The 24,018-nt window shown below is 52.5% G+C and overlaps 1 protein-coding gene across 3 annotated transcripts in view; it reads left to right on the plus strand.

Moving 5' to 3' along the window:
- CDH22 (cadherin 22) overlaps nt 1–24,018 on the plus strand; it is an 85,684-nt gene that overhangs the window by 8,583 nt on the left and 53,083 nt on the right. Inside the window, exon 2 of one of the 3 annotated variants that reach the window (XM_075768630.1) lies at nt 18,504–19,054. In XM_075768630.1, the coding sequence (XP_075624745.1) occupies nt 18,830–19,054 (225 nt within the window). In that variant the 5' untranslated portion in view covers nt 18,504–18,829. Of the gene's footprint in view, nt 1–18,097; nt 19,055–24,018 lie in introns of those variants that run through there. The other 2 variants (XM_075768629.1, XM_075768631.1) reach the window with 2 other exon arrangements.

A 24,018-nucleotide genomic window follows, 5' to 3' on the forward strand; every position in this document is an offset into this window, starting at 1 on the left:
TGGTGAATTAGAGATGGAGGGGGGGTGCTTCAGTGGGAGGTGATGAGCAGGGGGTGCTGGGCTGCTCCAGGACGGGAGTTGTGAGCTTATATCACAGGACTGAGAGGCTCAAAGCGTTGTGCGAGGAGAGCGGCAGCTTCTCACCGTGCCATGGCTGCTGCTTTCTGGTTAATGCATTCCGAACAGGGTCAGTCTGACTTCCTCTGCTCTGGCAGTGAACGTGGCCCGCAGCAGTGCTGCCATGTGTTTTGGGACTGTTGTGGGTTAACCCCGGTAAGCAGCTAAGCACCACACAGCTGCTTGCTCACTCCCTCCCAAGTGGGGTGGGGGAAGAGGAGAGGAAGAGTAAAAGCAAGCAAACTTGTGCATCAAGATAAAAATGGTTTAAGTGAAGGAGAAGTGGAAGAAGAGAGAAAGAAAACAAAACAAGGGATGTAAAGGCAAACACTCACTGCCTTCCATGGGTAGACTGATGCCCAGCCAGTTTCTGAGCAAAAGGTGGCTAACCCCCCTGAGCTCCCTCCTCTCCCTTTGTATTGCCATGCCATTAGATGGCATGGGATATCTCTTTGGTTGGTTTGGGTCATCTGTCTGGTGGTGACCCCTCCCAACCTCTCGTGCACCCCCAATCTGTTTACTGGGGAGGGGAGGCATGGTGAGAAGCAGAGAATGCCTTCTCTGTGCCTGATGGCACATTAGTGTGTTATCAGCGTTGTTTTGGTCACAAACCTAAAACACAGCACTGTATGAGCTGCTGTGAAGCCAATTAACTCCGTCCCAGCCAGACCCCGTACAGGGACTGTTAAACACCTTTTATTGTGTGCCCCTTTGGGGTGCCTGCACTGTAGGAAGGTGCCTGATGCCCTTTGCAAAAGAGCCCTTGTTAGACCTGGGCAGTGCAGTGGGAGATGTGGCCTCTGTCCTGTGGATCTGATGACAAAGGCACACTCAGACTGTCCTGGGCAGAAGCATGCCCCTGTCTGCCATGCTGCCAGGTGTGGTTTTTGTTGTGAGACGCTAGAGACCACTGAGTGACGGAAGCAAGCTTCAAGGAGCAGGGCTGCATGTGTGCAGTGAGCTGCTAGCTCAGCTGGTGTGAATTAGCCTCAGTCCATCACAGTGGTGGAGCTGCAATGACAGGATCTGACCTGTGACCACGCTGGGGCTGCTGCTGCTGAGTATCTCCCTTCAGTTCCTGGGCACAGGCTGCAGCCAGGCTTGGTGCTTCTAGGGAGGTCTCTTCCAAACCTTAGGCTGTCCCAGAACCAGAAAATCCTGCAGCTGAGCCTGTGCTGCTTATACCAAGCACTGTCCTGGTTGTGAAAAGCTGCTGTGAAACAGAAATGAGAGGGAGGGACCATGAAGCACCAGGCTGGAAAGCCTTTTCTTTAAACCACAGCTGAGCTGAGCTTAGGCAGAGGTAGGACACAATGTCTGGTCCTGGCTTCCACAAGGTGACACGTGCATTTCCCTTGTGAGCGATCAAAGGCTGGTACTGAGAATCATCTCTATCTTTTTTTATATCTAGTCCATCACTGTGCTATCTGGTGCCTCCCAAGTATATTTAGAAATAGCAATGACAGTTTTTCTTTCTACTTTTCTAGCCGGTGCACGAAGTGTTTGATAAGTTTATATGTTTTATCTGGCTTTGTGTGTGAGGTCTATCTGTGGCTCTGTGCATCAAGATGAGGAAAGCAGTCTCATGAGCTAATGCTTGTGGGGGGCTGAGGATTGCACAGACACAGTGCTTGTGTCTGGCTCAGTCCTGAACCTCTCAAAAATTTGGTATCAGCCCTGCTCAGAGCAGCTGTGTCTTGTGGTTCTGTTTTTGAATCACAATGACTGCATGTTTCGGTGTCAATTCACTGTAAGGTCTGATGGGAGAGGCGAGCAGCAAGAGATGTGTACAGCTCTGAGTACAACACGGGGGAGAATGGCTTTTCGGCTGGACACCACTTGGCTTTGGATGCCCAAGCTCTGCCTGAGGCTGCTGCCAGCCCAGCAGCCTGAGAAGGATGGTTATTTGGAGGGGAGGACATGAAGGAGCGCATTTGGCTGCATTGCAGGGCTCCCAGTTGACTTCAGCCAGTCCAGTGTTCACCTCCCGATGAGCGATGGGGGCCGGGAGCCTGGCGTGGCAGCATGCAGGGGCCCGGCATGGCCGGAGTAAGGGTGCACGAGCAATTCGGGGTTTCAGCACTTCTGCGTCTGGCTGCTTGGGTTGGGGGTGGTGGGCTCTGGATGGACCTGTTCCTGCTCGGGCACGCGCTGGGGACTTTGGGGTGATGTGCATGAGTTCTAATGCAACTGTCGTGAAACAGGCTAGGGAGGAGCGTGGAGAGTGAAACAGCCTGTGGGATAAGGGGAGAGACAGCAAGGGACTGCAGCGTAGTGATGGAGAGAGCAGGATGCAAACGGACAAGGTGTGTGAGGATGACAAAGCCAGAGAAAGCTGTGTTTGCACGTGGGGAAGCAGGAGTGTGTCTGTGTACGTTTGTGCTGCGCGTTCTCCCCATCTCAAGCATGGAGCTGCTTTGGGGAAGGGATGCATGCTCCTGGTGAGGGTGCTCAGAGCCAGCTTCTTTCCATTTTTTTTTGGTTGTGAAGGTCTTTCTCTGTCACCAGTACCAAGTGGCTGTTGGGCTGTGTGCTGGATGGAGAGAATGAGGTCACAGGAGTCCTGCGCGTGCACCGGGGCATTCTGGGGGAGGCCCCTTGCTAAAGCAGTGCAAGGCTGCAAACGTGCAGTGGGTCTGAAGGACTCGGAACTGCAAATGACTGCACCTGCCCGCGTGGGTTTCCGTGCCCCCTCCTGTGTGCACGCATACTCACATGTTCCAGCACGCTCCCACTTGCTCACGTGTATGCATATCTCTCCTTGGCTCTATTCTTTCACTTGCACTTTGTCCATTTGCTTTTCTGTCCTCCCTGTTGCTACTGTAATCTCCCTCTCTCTCTCTTTCTGCCTTTGTTCCCTGGGCTGCTTTGCTGCCTCTTACTTCACCATGTCCCTCTTTATTCCTTTTGATAATAATAACATTAGAACCTACATACAAGGCCCCAAGGTCCCTGCTTTGTGCAGATACATCAGGAAAGACCCTTCAAAGCCTGTGTGCTGGAAAGAGAAGATTCTCACAGTCTCACTATTGCCAGGACTGGCAGAGGCAAAGGGCTCGATTGTGAAATACGACCTGTACAAAACCCCACAGCGTGTCCTGTGTCCATCCCGGAATGTCAGAAGTGAAGATGCCAGTCTTGTTTGATGGAGTTTTACACCAAAGCCCTGAACCCTTCTGCCTGATTGAGGAATTGGCCAATTAATCTCCCTTTATCACTTGTGCTGAGCAGAGTGGTTGTTCAGAGCTCCCAGTCTGTCCCTTCCTCGTTGTGCCGTTGGTTTGGTAGTGACATTAAAGTGAAGCTACTTGCGGATTCTGTTCTAGTCTGCTGTGTTCACGTGCTTCGAGCTTTCAGAAATGTTCTCCTTTTCAACTGCAATTTGCACATTTGGCCTCTGCTGAGAGCTGATGCTTCAATAGGATGCTGAAGTCTGGTGGTTGGAAAGCAGCATGACATGCTGAGGCTGTCTTGTTTTGCATATGTGGTGTCCACTACATTTCCTTTGCTTAAAGGTCCTATGTGGCTGCTGGATGCAGGTGCACAGTCTGCAAATACAGCTGGAGGAAGTGGAGAAGGAATCACATATTTTTTTTCTTTCACCTGACAAAGTGGTCTGAGTTTCTTGCAGAGGGAAGGCTAGTACTGTAGCTAGCTTGCAGAATCATATCCCGAAAGCTATGGTGTTCTTGTTGGTTGGTCATAAGGACATGGCTCTGCTGTGCTAGTCCATCAAGATTCAGGCTCTAGCTAGAAAAGGACTCAGAATCAGGAGATGGATTTAATGCTTTAATTTTTTTTCCTCTTAAAGTTCTCCAAGAAATGTGCATCCTGTCTGGACCTGGTCAGGTAAAGTCTTTGAACAGCACCTATAAGTACTGGCGGGGCTGCCCTGTGCTGGCTGCCTCTCTAAGGGTCTGTCTGTGTCCCATTGGACTCAACCAGGAGATGCTTGTGATACGGACAGTAGCAGGCATCGTTCTGCTTGTGGGGGGTATGTGAGAAGTGTGATGGAGTTGTCAGAGTAGGGAAAGCCTGGGTCTGTCTGGCCAGTGCAGGGCACGCTCCCGGGGCAGACAGGACAGAAACAGAGCAGGGCATCGTCGCCTGTTGTAGCGTTCACTGGTCTGTGCTGGAAGAGCCAGGATCTGCCCTTCCTTAAGGGGAGGTGGGAGGACCAGCACTCCTCACCTGCGTGCACAGGGGAAGGCAGTGGGGCTGGCGTGCCTCTCTTCAAACTGTCCCATCGCTCCTGCTCTGCAAACTCTCCTCCTCTTGCTAGTTAATATTAGTATTCCGTTTGTGGAACGGGCTATGCAATTAACACAAAGGTACAGTCATTCATTCTGACTGGAGGACTCGTGGGATCAGATGTACTGGGGATAGGAAGCAGAGGCTTTCTGCTGGGAAAGAATGTCACAGCACAGCGGACACAGAAATGAAAAGCTATTAATAATGATCCCAGAACTTCACTTCCATCAGCTGTTTATTTAAAGGTGCTCCGTATTCAAAGCCTCCTGATTTATGTGGGCAATAACACTCACAGTCCTGGGATCACTTTTTTAAGCAAGGCTAATGGGGTGAAACCATCATACTGCGACAGTAGAGATCAAGCTGGGAAAATGATACTGGAGAGAAAAATAAACTATTGCCTAGATTATCCAGGAGCTACGCTGGGCTGGGAGTTGGTGTGAGCTCCCTGCTCTTCCAGCATTTATTAAGGCTTTTACTTTCTTTTTTTTTCTTGTTCTTTGTGAACAGAATTTACCGGGCATGGAAGGATATAAAAATTTGATTCTACCAGACAGGATGCTAAAAGCTTCTGGTTTTGCATTCAGTTGAAGTTTTGTCTGTAGTGCAGCCATGTGTAGCAGTTCTGCCATGCAGGGCCCCGGGGGAGACAGCCTCCCCATCCTTGTCTCCAGGGGTTCCCATCCTGACTCAGCCCCGTTCCTGCGGGACCGGTCCCTCCAGGGACAGGGGTTTGTCCCTTGCTTGGTTTTGCTTGCGCAGCTGTGGTGCGGGGGCACCTCTGCCTTCAGCTGTGTGCCTGGAGGGGTGGAGGTGAAATGTTCAGGGCTGCGGAAAGGAGGGGGAGAAGGGGCTACTCTGCCCTGGGGGGAGACCAGTTTCCATGAGGATTTTCATCACTGGGGTGTTTGCCCTGGCAGCAACAGTGAGGGCTTGCTGGGGCCATGAGCACCGGGTCAGCACTGACCTGGCTGATAGATTTGGCACAAACTGCTGATGTTTACCTCTTCCTGCAGCTGGGAGGGTGGGTTGTGAGTGCAAGAAGGGCTCGGGGCGGGAGGAGTGAGAGCTGTGCCAGTGTCTGCTCAATGAGCAAGTGAGCCCTTGGGGGACAATAGTTGGTTTCACCAGCTCCCTCTGGACATCTGGCAGTGTGCAGGAGTGCCAAATGTTGGTCATCCAGAGCATACATGACTTCGTGGTGTCTGTGAGGCACTGAGCAGCTTTTGGCAAAACCTGCCTGGTTTTCCTGGGGAAGTGAAACAGCACTTAATGCCGCCGAGCCATGATGCTGGCAGTTATGATTCGTGTTGTTCTGGACAGGGTCTGACTCCTGGGACATGACTCCCAAGTGCTGTGCGTCATCAGAAGCTAGTAGTGGTGATGTAATCAGTAGAATGAAACAGATTATTCCAAATAAATAATGCATCTATCGTTAATGAGCAAATGCAAAATTTAGCCTGTTGCTGTTGTCTGCAAGTTGCCTACAAGATCATCATAATCTTAGTCTGTTATAGGCTGGAGAAAGCCTTTATCTACAGGTCCTTGGTGAACAGTGTGCTGTGAGGATTGCTTGCTTGGAGACTCGGCCCATCTGCTCCAGCGTGTAGGTCCCTGGCCCAGCAAGAGGGTCAAATTCCTCCTGGTTGTGCTGTGAGGGGAGGTGGGCTTTGCTTTGAATGAGTCTCTACCTGGGTGACCATCCAGAGGCTCTTCTGAGTCTGGGAAGCTCTGGTGCCCTTTCTCAAGAACATCTGCTCGCTACTGGCCTGTTTCTGCACAAAGTGCAGCCTTAGGGACCCAAGGAGGTACCTAGCAGGGCTGTGATTGCCTGGGGCAGCCCCGAGGGGTGTGCGGTGGCTCAGTTCTTGTTTGTGCTCCTCCTGGAGACACAGACTTTCAAATAGACTTGGCCTAAACGTGCTACCTGTGTAGGATTTTTGCCAACTGTGGTGGATTTTTCTGAGCAATGCTGAATCTTAGCAAAGCGTATTTGCTTCCTGTTTGGGGGTAAGGTTGTGCAACATTCAGCTTCAGGTTCCTGAATTTCTGTGTACCAAGAGTCCTTCCTTTCTCCCCACTGTGTTTGCTCAGGAATTTCTGGAGAGCCGGAAGGTTTGGGGCTGGAGTCTTTTTTTTTTTTTTTTTCCCCCACATGCCAGAAAAGTTTGTGTTTAGGTAGGACAGTATTGCTCGGGTGGTTGGTGATGATGACGGTGCATTTGGGAGTGACGTGTGCTTGCATGGTGCTCTGGCTACCGCACGGATGCCACAGGGGCAGGTCTGGTAGCCTGGGTGGCTGAGGAGTGCAGATGCAGAGCAGTGGATTTTGACAGAGTATCGTTGCAGAGATAACTTTCTTATCCGTTATACTGTCTTGTTTCTAATTCTTATTTAATGAGCTCCTCTGAAAATAAGAAAATCATTGTAACAGTTTTCTTAAGTGTGAAAGATCAGACTGAAATTGTCATTAAAGAGACTAATTACTCTCATTCTTCCACCTTTGTGACAGCTGTTTATTGCTGCAGACCTTGTCCTGAGGTGCTGAGGAAGCCACTTGCCTCTTCAGGCTGCTTTTGGCCTGAGGTACCTGCAACAGAAAGTTGGCGCCTGGTTCTAATGTGAGCTGTGCAGGACTCGATTGTCCTGTCACACCGGAAAAAAGTGCTGCTCCAGCTGCGGGTGTGAGACCTGTGGTGCAATTCCCCCAGCTCTTGTCCTGCTTTTTCACTGCTCTCTTGTCCTCCCTCGTGACCTCCCCACTTCAGCATGAGTGATCCTATGCTGACTTGGTCTTAGTTGCAAAATGACAGCGTGCTGCCACCCAAAGAGACTTCCCTGGTCTCCTGTGCTCTGTAAAGAGGGGTCATGTGTCTCCTATCACCAGGACTGAGAGATTTCCAGGGACAAAATTGCCAGGAGGATTAAAATGTACAGGGAAGAAGAGTAAGCAGCAGCAAGACCTTCCTGAAAGCACCATGTGCCTGTCTTAGTATTTATTTAACCAGAGGACTGAGTCTGAGCCTGACCTTGAACCCTGAGCAGCAAATTGAAGGAGGTTTCTTTGAACCCTCCTGGTTCAGTACAGTACAGGAATTTGGGGAGACTTTCCAGAGAGGTGGAAAGTGGCAGGCAAGAAAGCTGTGAACATCTGAACATCTTCAATTTTCCATGTAATCACACAATATTGAATGATAAATAATTCATGCATCTGCCAAACATTTGATTAAAAGAACCCAATTCCCTCCACATTTGTCAAAGTGTAAGAATTCCTTTTGTGGTTTTTTTTATTTTATTTTAATCTGTCCTTTAAGTCCTGTCCAGATGCCCACTTGTCTGGGCTATCAGCTTTGGGCAGTCCAGTGCTCGTGCCTTTCCTTTCTTGTCACTTCTGGCCCCCAGGGCCCAAAGAAGTGGCAGCAGGATGGACGGAGGGGAGCAATGGTGGTTCCTGTGTGTCCTTGGGCTGTGCCATGGGGATCAGCTCTGGTAGTGGCGGCTTGTGGGGGGTTCTCTGCCCTGTTGTGTGGAGCATTTCTGGCTCCTTAGGACGTAGTGGGGCATAAAAGATGCAAGGCTGTTGGGAATGCAACTTCTGACTCTGTACAGGGTGTTTGTAAGAGGATGACTTTCAGAAGCGGCTGTCTATCCAGAGGAACTCTGTCCGCCCCAGCAGTTGACAGAGATGCTGCAATGGCTGCAGACGTCCCCCCATGACCAGCGCTGTTAACCCTTGGCTTGTGGGGGCAAAGGACCTCTGATGCTCTGTGGTGGTAGTGCCAAACCTGGGGCAAGGATGTGCAGTAAGTGTGATGGCTCCAGCGTCCATTGTTGCAGGCAAACGTTGGAGGACTAGCAACGTCACCTTGTCTTCCTGTGCAGCTAGAGATAGCGTCTCCTTCACATGCTCTTTCAGCTTCAGCTGGGTGTTAATGCCAACTGGGCACTGCCTTCCAGTTCCTGCTTGGCCAGTCCCCTGGCTCACTCCAGTTCTTCAGAAGTTTCTTGCAATAGCCTTGACTAAGATAATCTCCTGTAATTTATGGATTTTGCTTCCTCCATGGGGTCCCTTGTCATTTTCTGCCAGGTCACGACTGAACTCATTGCTTGTTTTTTTCCCTTTCAGTTTTTATATCAGATTTGGTCTTGTGGCAATGGGGCTTCTCTTTTTTGTTTGGTTGTTTTTCTGTCTCCCCTCTTGATTTTTTTTTTTGGTCTCCCCTCAGCTGTTGAGAACTGATTCTTCTGCCTGTTAATGATTCTGGTCACAAGCCTTTGAGAAGCTGGACAGATAGGTCACGTTTTCTGTCTCTGCTGAAGCAATTGGTGGGTCCTGGCACGCACAGTGCTTAGCAGCGTACGGCTTTCCTATGCAAAGGAAAGGCTAGCTGTGCCCTGTCAGATCTGAGTGCTCAAGTGCTTTGTTTTGCTTTTTTGCTAGCACTTCAGGCAGTTTGTCAGGTTCACAGGAAAGAGCGACTTGCCTGCGGTCCCTTGAATCATCCCTTGGGATCAGCCTTCTCTCTTCCATAGGGTTGGAGACGCCAGCACTCCTGATGCATGGGGCTCGGCGCGGTGGCAGCAGGAGTTTGTGCTGCAGATGTTTTGCTCTACGCCAGCGTCTCTGTGTTCAGCTGTGCCAGTGCCGATGGGTGTACCCTGAGCTGCTGGATACCCAGGGGATTTGTGGGGCTAGGGAGACCTCCCCTCTCGGAAGCAGGAGGGAAACACCTGCTGCTGCTGCTCCTTTGAAGCTGTGCTGAGTGTTGCATGTGGGTGTTGGTCTCTTCTCCCAAGTAACTGGCATAAGGACAAGAGGAAATGGTCTCAAGTTGCATCAGGGGAGGTTTAGATTGGATATTAGGAAGAATTTCCTCACTGAAAGAGTGGTCAGGCATTGGAACAGGCTGCCCAGAGAGGTGGTGGAGTCACCATCCCTGGAGGTGTTCAAAAGATGTGTAGACATGGCACTTCAGGACATGGTTTAGTAGACATGGTGGTGTTGGGTTGATGGTTAGACTTCATAATCTTAGAGGTCTTTTCCAACCTTAAAGATTCTATGAATAACTGCAGCAAGCAGGATCCTGAGGGGGAGCAATGGGGATGTCCAGGGAGCAGGAGGGACTAGCAGAGCTGGTGTGTAATGGATGGGCAGTGCAAGCACTTGCAGTCCCTGTGCTGAATGGCAGGAAGGGACCTTGGAGGGTGAAATTCAGAAAGTGGAAACCACAAATGGCATAGCAGAGCAGTGGCTGCTGTCTCTGGGGTCAAGCAGTTCCTAGGCTCTGGATGTGGACAGCAGTCCTCTCTGGCGCTGTGGTTTCTCCCATCTATCTGACTCGCCTCCTCGGCGCTTGGAGGCAGAGCTTTTGCATGCTCAGCTGGGACAGCAGCTTGTCCTGGAGGCTGATTGCTCTGCCTGGTTAGTCAGAGCCTCCTGAGAGCTATGGTCAGCTGGCTCCTTCTCTGGGGATTGGTGCAGATCTGCAGGCCTTGCTGGTGCAGCTTGCTCTGCTTGATGCGGCCAGCTGTGCTCCAGCCTCCAGATGTGTTTTGGTGTAGAGTGGCTCCATGCTTTCTGCTCCTTTCTGGCTTAGAGGTGGTTTTTCCCAGGCCTGGGCAGAGGGAATCATGTGTGTATTCACAGCCACAGGAAGATGCCCTTGCTTCCACCTCCTCTCAGAGATTGTTTTTAAAGGCAAATTAAAAGTATTGTGTTCATGTAGACAAGGCATGAAAATTCCATATTTGGAAAAGAATTGCTGCAGAGCGAGACCGTTATGGCTGTAAAACCCTCTTCCCTAAGGCAGACTTTGAGATTTTCTTTGCAATTAAAATTTCTTTGAAACTTGGACCAAAGAAGATTTGGAGGAAAAAATCTCCTGAACTTTGAAAATACTTTTTTCCAAACAATGCTTGTGTGAGAGCTTTAACAAATACTGTTCCTCCCAGTGTGTCTGATAGCAGAAAGTGACTGAACATGAGAAGTCAAAAGGTTGTGAATAATTCCTGCTCTGACAGTTGCTGCACTCTTCTATTAGAATTTCTCAAGGCACCATCAAAGGTGACAATAATTAAACTTAAAGTAACTTAAAAAGAAGGGAGAAAATGGATGTTTAGTCATGCAGTCCTGAGTATTGTGTAGGTAGAAATTCCTTTTGGAAAAAACAACTTTACCTGGACTGTGTGGTAAGTTTATCTGAGAAGAAAAGCAGAGGAAGAAGTCCCCTGCTGGGAGAATAATTCCAAGGAAACAGCAAGAGGAAACCCAGAGATTTAATTCAAGAATAAGCATGACTAAAATTTTACTAAGTATAATGGGCTTTCTGCCCTGTGTCAAAGCTGAGGCCAGGGTGACATTAGTGAGAACTTGATTTTTATCATTATCTGCCTGTCTTCTGTGCTCTGTATCAGGGCCGAAGTCTTGCCAATAGGCAGATTGCTATCAAACTTTGCTTTGCAGAGTCTGGACCTGCACTTGGGATATGTTCATCCAGTAATTGTAGTTACACAACCCTTTCACTGCCTAAGTAAAAATAAAAGTAACTTAAATATCTTCTTTCAAAAGCCTCTACAGTTTTGAATCCCTTGGCCACTTATCTCCAGCATTTGTACACTCGGATGCTGTGCGCCATCCAGATTAGTATTTCTAGCCATTGCTCACTCGATTGGCAAAATGTGGTGAGATTCCGGAAAGGACGCCGAATGAGCGCGTGCCTTCTGCAGAATGTATTTCAGCAGAGGGATGCTTTGGGGGTTCCAGAGCTTGCAGAAAACCCGTCTAACTTGCAGTTGCTCTCTGTGGCACCACAGTATTCTGACACATTGTCCAGTGTTGTTTTAGCCAAACGTTGGGCCTCAGTGCCACATCACTGATGGGATGTGCTATGGAATGGGAACTTGCAGTGCAGTGGCGATGATCATAATCTGTCTTGATGTGAGTGGATGTCCCACACCTTTGCTCTCACCAGTGCTGATGTCCCTTACAGATGAGCAAAGATTCCAGCCAAAGACACTTGTTTATGGTGGCTGTGGGTAGTGCAGTGGTGCAGAGGGAATTGGAGCAGCAGCCAGGCTGTGGTGTTGGTCCCTTGTGTTTTAAATCTGCAGAGCACTCCCTGTAGGACTGAGGGCTGGATGCTCTGACTATTCCATTGTCCAGCCCAAAGGGGTAATGGTAAAATACCTCTTGGATGCTAGGAAGGAGCTGCGGGAAGTTTTGGGGATATAGGTGGGTGCTTGGCCATGGTGCAGTGGTCCAGGGTTGGTGTGGTACTGAGGTGCAGTGTCAGAGGCAGCGGGTGGGATGTCGGATGCTTGCATGTGGCATGCTTGCCATGTGGCCTGATCTGGAGCTGATAGTGTCTTATGTCTGGAAGATTGCCTCTTCCCTTGTATCTAGATTTCAAGAAGTTCGTAAAAGAAAATAAGTATCTTTGCCTCATCTTGTCTTACAATATCCAGTAGAGAAAGCGAGCTCCAGAGAGCCTGAGTTCACGTCTTAGCCCTAGGCCTGGAGATTATGAACCATCTTAAAGCTTTGCAGCAGCCTTGCCACACTTATATTACCTCCCTACAACAGATACTAGAAGCATGCTCCAGCCAGACCGTTCTCCTTTTCCCAGGAAGGGGAGCATTAAGTGGATTTGAATCCTGTTTAACAGGAGGAGACGTGGTTACACGCCGCGTGCTGCGCTGTAGGCAGCACTAGAGAAGAATTGCTGTTGAAGTAATTGCAGGCTTTTTGCTGCCCCATCTCCCAGCGAGGTCTGTCTGAGGCTGGGCTGTCATGCCGCCCACGTGCTGGGGTGCGAGCCAGGTGGGCTCCCCATGGATGCAGACTCTGAGCCGGCGCTAGCGCGGTCGCCGGAGCTGCTGTTGTGCACGTGGCCTCAGCTGTTCCCTTGCAGCTGATGCAGTTGGCACGTGTGGATGGTGCTGGACCCTGCGCTGGTCTCCCTGGTCTCTGCTGTTATTGCTGCGTGCAGGACGTGGCAGAGCTGCCCTTGGGCTCACCCGCTGAGATCTCGGGTAAAGGCACACTGGGGTCGGGAGGTGCTGGGCAGAGAATGGAGGGGTCTGGTTGGTGCTGGAGGTCTGCCCTGCTATTTGGAGAGAGTCTCTAGACAGATGTGTGTTTGGGGAAGGAGCTGGTGTGACGCTGTGGTCATCTTGCCGCTCCAACAGCGAGGCATGTCCGACTGATCACTGAGGACCCTAGCAGGAGCTTTTGTCTATCTGACTCCTGTCCTGTGTCATCTCCAAAGACGCTGTAGTCCTGCCCGTTGGAAGCAGCACTGCAAACCGCTGACATCTACACCCATCTCCAACCTGCCTCTGACATCTACAACCATCTCCCCGTGCTCTTCTCTCCACCCTCCCTGTGTAGTAGCTATGCTCAGTGCCAAAGGTGACAGAACAGTGCTGGGCCAGCATGGCTTCCTCGTGATGTGGTAAGAGATACCAGCTCCAGACCAGCAAGGCAGACCTTGGGATGCAGGCACACCACGGCTCTTCCCCAACCCCCTTTGTTGTTGCATGGTCTGCCCTTGGGAAGCCAGTGGAGAGCACAGTGTGAGGAGCAACTGGCCGGTAGCACAAGAGTCCACAAGCTCCCAGTTTTCAGCTGTGAGGGTGGGCTTCTGCATGCAAGTGCTGGAAGCAACTGCTGGTCCCTCCCTGGAGACTGACTGTCCCTGCTGTCCTGCTGTCTGCTCCTTCCTTGTCGTTGTTGGGTAACAGGGCTGGAGCAGAGTAACTGGTACTCCCAGTTTGCACTCGTTCTGCAGATGGCTAACTGAGCAATGAGGGCCATGCTCAGGACCATAAGGGTCAGGACTGAGGTGTCGTCTCTGACCAGCGACCTTCTTGCTGCAGCCTTTGTTTCTTTGTGTCCTTTGGGGTGTGGGTATGCTGCGGAAAAGCAGGAGAAGGCTTGAGCTTTAGGGAGCTCCTGTCTCGTGCTGGTATTCATTCTGTGACTCTGCCTTCCCAGGGGTGGCACAAGCAGAGCCTCACTCCCCAGCAGCTTTTGTAGCATCCCTGTAGCCATTCCGATCAGATGGAGCAGTCCTGATGCTCATGCAAGGCTGTTCATGCAACTCTGCTGGGAAGTGCTAAGAGCCAGCACCGTGCATCCAGGCCTGCGTTAGCTCCTGCAGCGAGCTGGGGTCGAGGAGGGAGGGCTCTCCTTCCGCTCTTTTGCGTCTTTCGTAGCTGATGGAGAGCTCTGCAGTTTTTGCTGATAAGGGCTTGTCCAAGAGGAGCAGTACTGGTGTGGCAGTCCTTCCCGTAGAGCTCCCGGGGGGGCTCGCCCGGCCTCTGGCTGGGATCACCCCTCCCTGCGCTGCTGGGGCACCGCTGCCCAGGCTCTGGGACTGCACCTGCGCAGGGCAATAGTGCAGTTTGGAGGTGTAGGACTCTGATGTACTGGGCAGTGCTATCTTTGTGTGCTGTTGTCTGCCTGTGTCTTCCCCCTCCCCCACTTGCTTTCCCCTGCATCAGCCTACATTTGTAAAATGAAATAAATATTGACACGGACGGGATGCTATTCAATTTGTCCTGATCACTGGGCTGCGGTGAGTTCTGACAGAGCACAGTGTAAAACATAAGCTCAGGATGTAATTTCTACTGTCAACATGATGTACAGTATGGCTGTGCCAAATACACACCGACAAACTGCACAAGCTCTTGTGGGGAGAGGGAGGGAGTTGTGCTGATAGTTGGGAAACAGGGATGACAGAGCAGCGGGAGAGGGGGGCATCACCCTGGGCCCAGGGTGGTGCGAAAGTCTGGTGCTTCATCGCATGCATGAAAGCCTGCCTGGCACAGCAAGCACCTGGGCACGCTGCCGCGTGGGTGTGTGTGTGCTGCGCACCTGGGGCCCTGTGCTGCTGCCTGCTTGGGATGCTGTGCTGCGGGCTGGATCTGGCTGCAGCAGCAGCTCCTGCTAGTTATTTATGGCTCCGCTACTCACGTGTGGCAGAGAGAAGTGGCACTTCCGGCTGTTGGTGGAAGGTCTTCAATAATATGGGGAAATAAATGTTGTGCTGGTCTCGGTTCCTGCGCACAGGACCTTCTGTGGCGCTTTGCAGCCCTGGGGTACTTTGAATCCTGCTGCAGCGTGTGCAGGCTGCTGCAAGGGCACGAGCAGAACTTGGGGCTCTTGGGTTCGCTGCCTCTGGAAGAGGTCTGTGATGTGGCAGCCAGAAAGGTGTGCTCACTGAGGAGAGAGATGGCACTGACCCTAGCTGTGGCCTGAAGCTGTGACAGAAGAGAAACAGGCTGAGAATTTGTGGGTGGAGAAGAAGAATCCAGTTTGTGGCAATGAGCCTTGCCACGGATGTGTGTCTGGGTCAGTGTTTGTAGGTGGCCCTTCCTACCAAGGGCTGGTCCTCGCAGTAAGCTGGATAGATTGGCTTTGCAGTCTGGGACCTGAGCCTCTTAGAGGCGCATCGAGGCGAATTGGGTTACACTGCCTCCATTGCTGCCTGTAGGAAGAGCTTGCAAACAGCTCAGCTGAATGTAGCTGAACTTTGGACACGTGAGGCAGCCACCAGCAAACCACATTAGTTCAGACGTAGCAATAAGATGAGAAATCTGTTAAATGTAAAAAGCGGCATAATGGCTGAGACTCTAAACACAAGGTTGTGGTTCCCACAGCAACGGCAGCCCAGCCCATGCGTGCTCAGCGGGACTCTCCTCTCTGTGGCAGTAGCTGCTCTGTGGAGTGCTCAGATGCAACAGGGCTGAGCAAGTTGCCTTGGGAACTGTGGGCCAGCTTGTCTGCCAGCCGGGGAGCAGCTCTGCTGGAGCCGTGCTTGCCCACTGCGGCATCTTTTGCCCTCTCTTCTCTGCCTTGCTTTAGTGCGTGCATTGAAATTGTTGCTTTTACTGGTTTATTGATACTGTTTGGGATTTAGCTATTCCGTTTATATGCTGTAACTCTGGCAAGGCTGAAAAGAGGCATGGTGCCTGTTTCCCCAATGAGTAGCAGTGCCATCCCTGCGTGCGTACAGCTGGCTGCGGGATGTGGCTCAGGTAGTCAGGTTGTGGAGGAAATCGGCAGCTCGCAGCTGCCACTCAGGTGTGAAACGATGCGATGAGGGGAAGGAGGATGGCTCCTGCTGCCCTCACGGAGCCAGTGTTGATGCTGTCTGCCAGCTGTGTGCCCGAGCACTGCGTGCTGGAGACAGCGTGCTGCCTTCCTGCCAGCTCGGCGCCCTTGGATGCCGACGTTACTCGTAGTGCCTGGGTTTGCACTGTTGGGCTGACTTTCAGCCTCCCCACGTGTTCAGGAGGTCTTCAGTGGTTGCAGAGTCGCTCTCTGGCAGTGGCGTTGCTGCCTTGTCAGGCTTCTGGCAGGGCTTTATAAACTGGTGTGGAACAGCCTGGATGGCAACGAGAGAGTGTCAGGGTGGGCAGAGTGGGAGACTTCAGCAGCTGGTGGCTGCCTCTCCCCAAGGCTCTGCTTACGCAGTAGTCCCTGAGAACATGTGCAAGTAGACTATTTGTAAAGTTCCCTTTCTGGCGGTTGCATTTACTGGGTACAACCCATTGGTACTTGGACTTTGGACACATCTGGAGGCGTTACCCGCAAAAGTGCTGCGGAGTGGCAAGGGCAGAGATACGGCATAGGGGGTTCTTCCCACGCTTTTGGACTGGGTGCTGGCCTGAAGCTCTTGCTCTGGCACAGCTTGTGCTGGTCAGTTTATTGACATCTCTTGCTGTCTGGGGAACTTACTCCAAAATAGCCACAAATTTCCCAGATGTGAGAAATTGGAGAGATACCTTTTGTGGCAGTGGTGCACTATATCTTGTTAAATGTATCTTCTATATATCCATGTAAGTGTGATAAAATGGGTTTGTACGTGTCCAGTCACTGTCATTGCGAGTGTCTTGCTCTGAAGTCTGCTGCAGGTGGGGCAGCCTCAGCTCCGTCGCCCCAGAGTGGAGACCTTGATATCAGTGTCTGATCGATGAAGGCTGCAGTTCCTTTACCCTGTGAGACTTCTGACGGTGGGAAGGACTGACTCAGTCCATCACCCATCTACAGGTCATCTTGCTCCCCTAGGTATAGTCTCTGATGTTAAATATTTTGATGTTTGATAAGGGTTCTCACCAGATTGGCAAGGGTAGCTGGCCCTTCAGGAGCAGTGGCAGGAACGGCTCCTGCGTGGGGAGGCCTGACTGCAAGAGGGAGTCGTGCCATTGCCGACAACCTTACGTGGCTGGTGCGGAGGTATCTTAATAACAAACGGTCTGGAAGAGGGGTGGGGAGGAATGTTTGTGCTTCTGTACAGTGATTGCTAACATAAAAATACACCGGAGACCCTGTGCTCCTTGGAGCATGAAGTGCACGGGGCCTGCACATGTGACATTCTGTGCACACATGCGTGTCACCTACAGCATGTGTACACAGAGGGGAAAACACATGTGTACGCCCAAAGGAGGCACAAACATGGACAAAATATGGATACAGCATGCCACTGTGTATAACTGCTCTTAGCTGTGCATAGGATGGAACACAAGTGCAAGCCCTTGTGCATGAGTACGTTTGTGCACGTTGCATGACACGCTACTTGTGAACCATGAGTAGGCAGCGTGAATGATGCCTGCCACTAGTGCCCCGTGTTTCTCAGTAAGTGTTTGTCCGGACAAGCAAATGCAGAAATGACAGTGCAGCTCACTGGATGCTTTGGGAAACTGCCCTGTTGGTGCGGTCACACTGGGGGAATGGCAAGTGCAAGGAAGAACCGGGGAAACGCTTGTGAGCTGCCCCTGCTCTGAACTGCTGGGGCTGTTTAGAATCACGCGGGGGGCTGTGCGGAGCACAGTCCAGTGCCCCTTCTATGGGGAGCAGATGGATATCTAGTCCAGGATCATTCCCCTTTCCATTCATCCTCTTTCCCTCTCCTATTTAGAGACAAGACAGATTAATTCAACAAACTGGTGAAAATGTGTGAGTTTCATGAATAGTTCTGCCTGTGGCTGGTGTTGCAGAGCTCTGGTGGAAGCTCAGGGTGTTGGTGCAGGGAGAGATGGATGCTGCTGGTCAAGGCCTCTTCTCCCCAGGTGCTCACTGAATGCAATCAACCCTTGGCCACAGGTCTCATGTCTTTATCCTTAGTGCCTAGTGAGTGGCTTGAAGCTTATTCCAGAGCCCTTTCTTAAACTGCTAGCGTTAAAGTCAGCCAGTCCTTGAACAAATGCTTTTCTCCTAGCCTATGGCTGCAGAGCGGAGATGCTGGGAAAACTTCTGCCGGGGAGACTAGCAGCCGCCGCTGTCAGGCACTGGCATCCCCTGGTGTGAGCATTGACCGTGTGTGCAGGACTGGTGTGGTCTGCCCTGCGCAGGCAGCAGCAGCTGTGCAGTGCTGGGGGTGCTGCCTACACATCTCCCACCAGCATGGGCAGCGATGACCCCCAGCTGGCAGCAGACCTCACTGCCCTCAGCAGCCAGGGCAGCGTGGTGAGGAGGTGGCCTTGACAAGCGGGGCTTCTGGGTCTTGGGGTCCCTGCTGGAGCAAATGTCCATAGTGATGAGAGCTCTGCAGCTTGCTGCCCTCCCTTCTGGGGTGCCTGTCCAGCAGGACCTGTGGGGCTGGGCTCTGTTGTGGGGCACCTGGGGCAGGGCAGGGTGGGAGATGCTGACCAAGGCTGCAGGGGCAGCACGGGGAGGTATGGAGCCCTGCTCTCACACCAGCACTGACACCTTGGCCTTTTCCAGGCTCCTGGGGATGCTGCCGGCTGCCCTGCACCTCCCCGCGTGAGCCAGCAGAGGATGGAAGTGACGGGCATCAGCTGGGCAAGGGACCCTTCACCAGGTGCTGGGATGTCGTCCCCCTGAAGATGGGAGTTACAAATGGGCTTGTGAACTGCACGTGCAGCACAGACGCCTGCGCTGCCAGACTCCTTGCGCAGTAGTCCAGGGCCACCGCGGGACAGGCGGACGTCAGTTCATCCTGTTAACTTCTCTGTGTAACCGTACGTGGAAAAGCTTCCCTTCGCTTCCTGTGAACAATGGTCACGGGTGCCCGATCCCCGCGCACCGCTGCGGAGCTCCCTGCCTGCTGGTGGGGTGGGCGGCAAACTGTGTGTGTCCCCGCTCCCCAGTGAGACCAGCGGCAGCCGAGCACAGAGCCGTGCAGGTCTGTCCCTGGGGACAAATGCCAGCTGCCAGACTCTTCTCTGGAGACCCAGGAGCAGCCTGCGAGGCACCAGCACTGACTGCTCCCGCATCAGCAGCGGGCGGTCCGGGACGCCTGTTGTCACAGATGTGACTCCAGCCTGCTGGGACAGGAGTGCTCCAGCTGCAGGATACGGCATGCAGCAGGGATGGGGATGCTCTGCATTGACTGGTGTGCCCCGTGCTGCTAGCGTGGACTTTCCTCCTCCTCTTCCCTAAAGGATGCTAATTGCCTGTCCAAAAGCTACTGCTCATGCAGCCTCCTAGAGTGCAATGGCGAAGGGTCTGCAGGGCTTCTCGTGGACCATGCTGCTGCTGTTCTGCGCCATCCAGGAGCTGGGGGCCTGGGCCACGCACACTGCGGTGGAGGGACCTGGCCTAGGGCAGCCGGGGGACCCTGCGCTGCTGGCCACCGGGCGAGTTAAGCGTGGCTGGGTCTGGAATCAATTCTTTGTGGTGGAGGAGTACACGGGCACGGAGCCACTGTATGTGGGGAAGGTAAGGTAACCCTATGTCTTCACGGGACTGACCAAGCCAGTGGCAGAGCAGGGCATGACAGCAGCGTGGTTGAGCCTGGCAGTGGGGGGGGAGGGCCCCCATGGAGGTTCCTTGTGGGGGCCTGGGTTGAGAAGTAGTCTATGGACTGGGATGGCGGGAGCCTGGTCCCTGCGGGGGGGATTGGTGAGGTTAATGTGCTCCCAGAGACTCTACGGCAGGAGCACACCAAAATTCACATCTACGTTCTTCCAGTTGTGTGCTGGGTTCTCGTGGTGTTTGGGGCGGGTGCAAGAAGGGGTGCAGCTCTGGCTGTTGTGGGGGCAGTGGGGAAGGCTCAGCCCCATCTCTGTGGGCAGACCTGGGCTGGAGCAGATGTGTAGACCAGACTGGGGTTGGCAGGACGGGCATCTGCTCGTGCTGGTTCCTGCCGTGTCTTGGGAGCCAAAGTGCTGTTGTAGCACCAAGAGCTTTCCTGCCCCAGCAGTTGCTGCCATAGGTGCAACCCTGACTTTCTGAAGGTGGTCCATCCCTGGTCCTGTAGCCCTTTCAGCATGGGGATCATGTGCTGGGGTTTGTTTCGTGGCCCCTCCCTGTGGCTTCCTCCTGGTCCTGGAAGGACTGTGCTCTTTGGACCTGCAGGCGACAGTGGCTATTTCCTGGCTAACTATCTCTGCAGGCTGGGGAGGGCAGAGGACATGTCCTGCTCTAGTTGTGGCATGGAAATCCTGCTCATCTGTGGCCTGAGCAAGGCTTTTTCAGGATTTATATAACTCAGGCTGGCCTGTACAGCATGGTCTGGTAGGTGCTTGGTGTGCAGGGCTTGCAGGGACCCTGAGGGTTGACACTGGTGATAGCTCCTGGCACCCCCCAGGAAAGCTCTATGTCCATCAGGCCGGTACTGCTGGCGCTCCTGGGTGCTGGCCGGGAGCTGCAGTGTGTTACTGTGCTGCTCGCAGGGCCAGACCCTCGCTGGGTTTTGCACGGGCAGTGGCACCAACAGACTTCCAGGGAGAGGAACTGGGAAGCTTCAGGTTTGTTGTACCCAGTGCATCCTGCTCTGCTGTCAGCAGGTGTGATAGCGGTCACTGGAGCGTGCTGGTCTCCCTGTGCTGGAAAAGCCCTGATCGCCTTCCGGCAGTCTCCCTTCCCTGCAAGGGGGTGGCTATTCGTGCTGTCCTGGCTCTTGCTGTTGCTTGTGCGCCCTGCAGAGAGGAGCACCAGCAGACCTGGAGCTGCTGGCAGATAATGGTGCCATGCTGGGCAGGACTGGGTCTGTCCTTGGGAACTTGCCGCTTCTCTGCTGTGTGACCTCCTGGGGCACGGGGAGGCTGGACATGGACCTCTGCTCCCTCCGCTCCTGCTGTCCTGAGGCTGAAGGAACATTTTTACCTTGTGGTTGCTGGGCTTTGTCCCTTTTCTGGGAGCTGTGGAGAAGCAGCACTGTAGCTCCCGTGTGTCGGGAGGATGTGTTGTTTGTGTACCGATGGAGGCAGTGCTAGCTGTTGGGACCAGTCAGAGGAGCATGCTGCAAGCCAGCTAGAGCTGCCCCTGTGGGAGCATGGGCTATCCCCAAAGGAAAATGCCCAAGAGCTCATGCAGCAGGGCTGTCTGATGGCCTCGGCCGTCTGGTCGTGAGCCTGGAGGAGGCTTGAAAATGGGCTTCTTGGCTAGGGGCCAGCTGGGGTTTCAGTGGTGATTTGTGTCCATTTCAGCAGACACTCGAAAGCCGCACTCCTCCGCCACGACGTTCAATGCAGTTACAGCTAATTCACAGCTCCCCTGGGAAGCGACTCGAAGCATCAGGCCCTGTCAAACTCCAGAGGTAGCCTAGCAACCACCTCATCTCCAAAACGAACCCAGGAACCTACAACTAACCCATTTTACAGCCCCTTTCCACATCATTCACTGCATCACCCACCCCGCTCAGAATAAACAGCCAGTCTGCACTGCAAACCATTCCCTGCAAGTATTGCTCCCAAGGGCTGAAAGCAACCCGGAGCCGGGCTTTTCCCTGGAGCTGGGAGAAGCTGGGGTGCCCATCTGGAGTGGCCAGGGCTGGGGTGGCCCCCAACTTCCCAGGGCAACGTGCCAGCCCTCCTGGCACAGTCTATGGGTCCAGGAGCCTTTCTACGTGGGGGGACCCGTGGATCCCTGTGGTGTAGCTGGGGCTTGCCCTCCATGGATGCTTCTTGCACACCTACCTGTGCTTTTCGAAGGGCCGATACCGTTTCCATAAAATCTGGGTTCTCTAGCTAATCCTTCTTCTGAACTGTAATTTCCCCTGAGGCTGCTGTCAGTTTGATGTGGATTTCTTTGGGTTTTTTAAATAGAATTATGGGGTCAGCACTAGTTACAAACTTCTGCATGTGGACAGATCTATTTTAGATAGAGGAGAGGATTAAAGGGAAAAAAGCAGATTTAATTAAGTTGCTAATATTTAAAGAAAATTGATGAACTCAGGCTTTATGAGTTGGAGCAAACAGAGTGCGCCTTTATTATGGGCTAGTTTTTATTTTATTTTCTTTCTTTTCCAGCCCCAGAGTCATTTTTTTATTTGTGTATCTGTGCTTTCTGTTTAATTGCTTTTAATAAGGAATGTGCACCTCTGTTCACATTTAATTTTGATTTAATTACTAGTAACTAATTAATGGTTTTGTAAAATTCCTGGTTGTAGCCTTTTAGGACAAGGAAACTATATTCTTGTTTAACAAACTCAACAGATCAGCCTTTTGTCCACCTTTTGGGCAGCCTTGGTTGCTGTGGACACTCTTGTCCTTGGCTGGAGGAGTGGAACAGCAGCCGGGGGATTCCCTCTGTTCCCGGGGCGCAGCGCTGCAGGCAGCTCCGGAGCCGGAGGGAGCTCGGGGAAAGGCACAGCGGGGCCCCCGTGCCAGGGCTGCCCAACTTCACTCGCCTGCCGTGCCTGGTGACGACGGGGGTCCCCAAGCCTGCGCGGGAGCGTGATGCTCCGTGAGCCTGCCCACTGTAACGGCGAGGGCGGGCAGGAGAGAGCATCCCTGGGATGTGGTCCGGGCCTGTGGCATCTCCCCTCAGATGTCTGTAGCGTGTTATCTAGCCCTCCCCCATTAGTTGTTGTTTAGTCAAGCAGCACAGATTTAGCTCTTTTAATCTCCCCTTGTAAATCAATCAGTACAGCCCCTTGAGCCCAGGCTCCATTTTTCTTCCTAGCGTTCCAGTTTGCAGGGATGCTGGTGTTTGCTCTGAGCAGTCAGCAATGAGCAAATATGTAAAGAGGATGTGCTGAGAGCTCAGTGTGGTTCTGGGAAGGGGTGCCGAGTGGTTTATCTCTGGTCTAATTATTAATCACGAGCCTGGTGTTCAGCAGAAAATCGCAGGTTTCTGTTACCTGCGCTGTACAGACCAGGTGCACCTTTTTCTTTCTGAAAAGCTTGATCTCTAGTGGAGTAGTAGTGAACGTTAGGGAGAGGATTGTAAAGCGGAGGGGGCAGAAAGCTTTCTGGCAGGCAGTGGGGAGGGCTGGGGCTGGATCACCAGGACAGGATGCTCCTGCAGACCCTGGCAGAGCATCCCAGCAGGTCTGTACCCGAGCCACTGCGGCGGTCCCAAAGCACCGCTGGGCTCACAGTCCCCGAGTGAAGGTCTCCTTCCCAGGCAAGCCTTGGGAGATGTTTCAACATGGGCAGTAATATGTGAATGTTGCGTAAAATGCATTGAATTGTCTAATGCGTGGGCCCCTCACTCATGAAATAAATATATAAACTGTATCTAACAAGACAAATATAATGAAGGCATCATAAAAAAGAGGCAGCTCTGGTATAAATTCTTGCTGGTAGAGCTGTATGTCTGAAAGGTGGATTATAGAACTGCAGTTTGGAAGATTGAATGGCCCATAAACATTTTCATATTTCATTAGCCAATTAATGGATGGCTTTTTTCCTCTTTTTGGGGGGGACACACATGACTTTGCTGATTCTAAGCAGAAATTGTGGGAAGCAAATGAAAGCAGCTGATGAAACCTTTCCGGGGGCCTGTCCCGTTATGGATTGTCCCAATTAATGCCCATGCTGCTCTCTGTCAAGATGCATTCTGCCTGTCCAGTTACTGTTAATAGATTTCTCATAAGTGGCTGGATTGTAAAAACCTCATAACTCAGTTTAATGCCACCAATAAAATTATCTTTGCATGTCTGGCCTGGATTCCAGTCAGCTCCTGGTCTGTAGGGAGCTGCTGTTTACCCTTTCTTTTCTTAATTTCAAATGTTGTCTTAATTAGAAAATGAAGCGGGGATTGGCTACAAAAGCATCTTCCCCAGGGTCTGTTTTTCATCCTGAACACAGCCCTAATTTGCCACATTCTCCTGCAGGCTTTGCTTAGGTGGGGGCTCTGGGTGTGATGATGTGAGGGGTTGACACCCCCCGCTACCTGTGCAGCGAGTGTGTGAGCTCTCAGGCAGGGACACTTGTCAGCACCGACTGCCCGGAAAACGGGGGGCGGCCGTGGTGGAGCAGAGCTTGCAGATGGGGATGGGCTTTGGGTAGATGGGGACCGATGCTGGTGGGTGAGCTGCCTTTACACCCTGCTCTGCTGTGCAGCTTGGCAGAGGTGATCCTACATTGTCAGGGCCCAGGGTCCTTGCCCGCAGGGAAGCCTGTTTTGTTTTGGAGTGCTGTTGAGTTGTCCTTCCCTTTTCCAGCATCTCCTAACCTTGTAGTGGTGCGGTTTGTCTCTTGGTTTGTGGTGTGGGCGGGTACTGGCAGGACTTGTGATCTGCTGAGCTTATGGTGGCATAGGCAGGACTGAAGTTCCAGTTTAGTGGGCCTTCCTCCACGCACAGGCATCGTTTGGTGCTCTGTGCTGCTCTCCAGTCCAGCAGTAGCAGAGGGAGCAGACAGTCATCACGCAGGGACCGTGGGCACCTCGCACCAGGGGCTCCACACCCACGTGGTCTCAGCCGTGGGGGCACCGGCATGGCCCCAGCCTGC

This window comes from Balearica regulorum, chromosome 16 (assembly GCF_011004875.1).
Source record: "Balearica regulorum gibbericeps isolate bBalReg1 chromosome 16, bBalReg1.pri, whole genome shotgun sequence".
NCBI lineage: Eukaryota > Metazoa > Chordata > Aves > Gruiformes > Gruidae > Balearica > Balearica regulorum.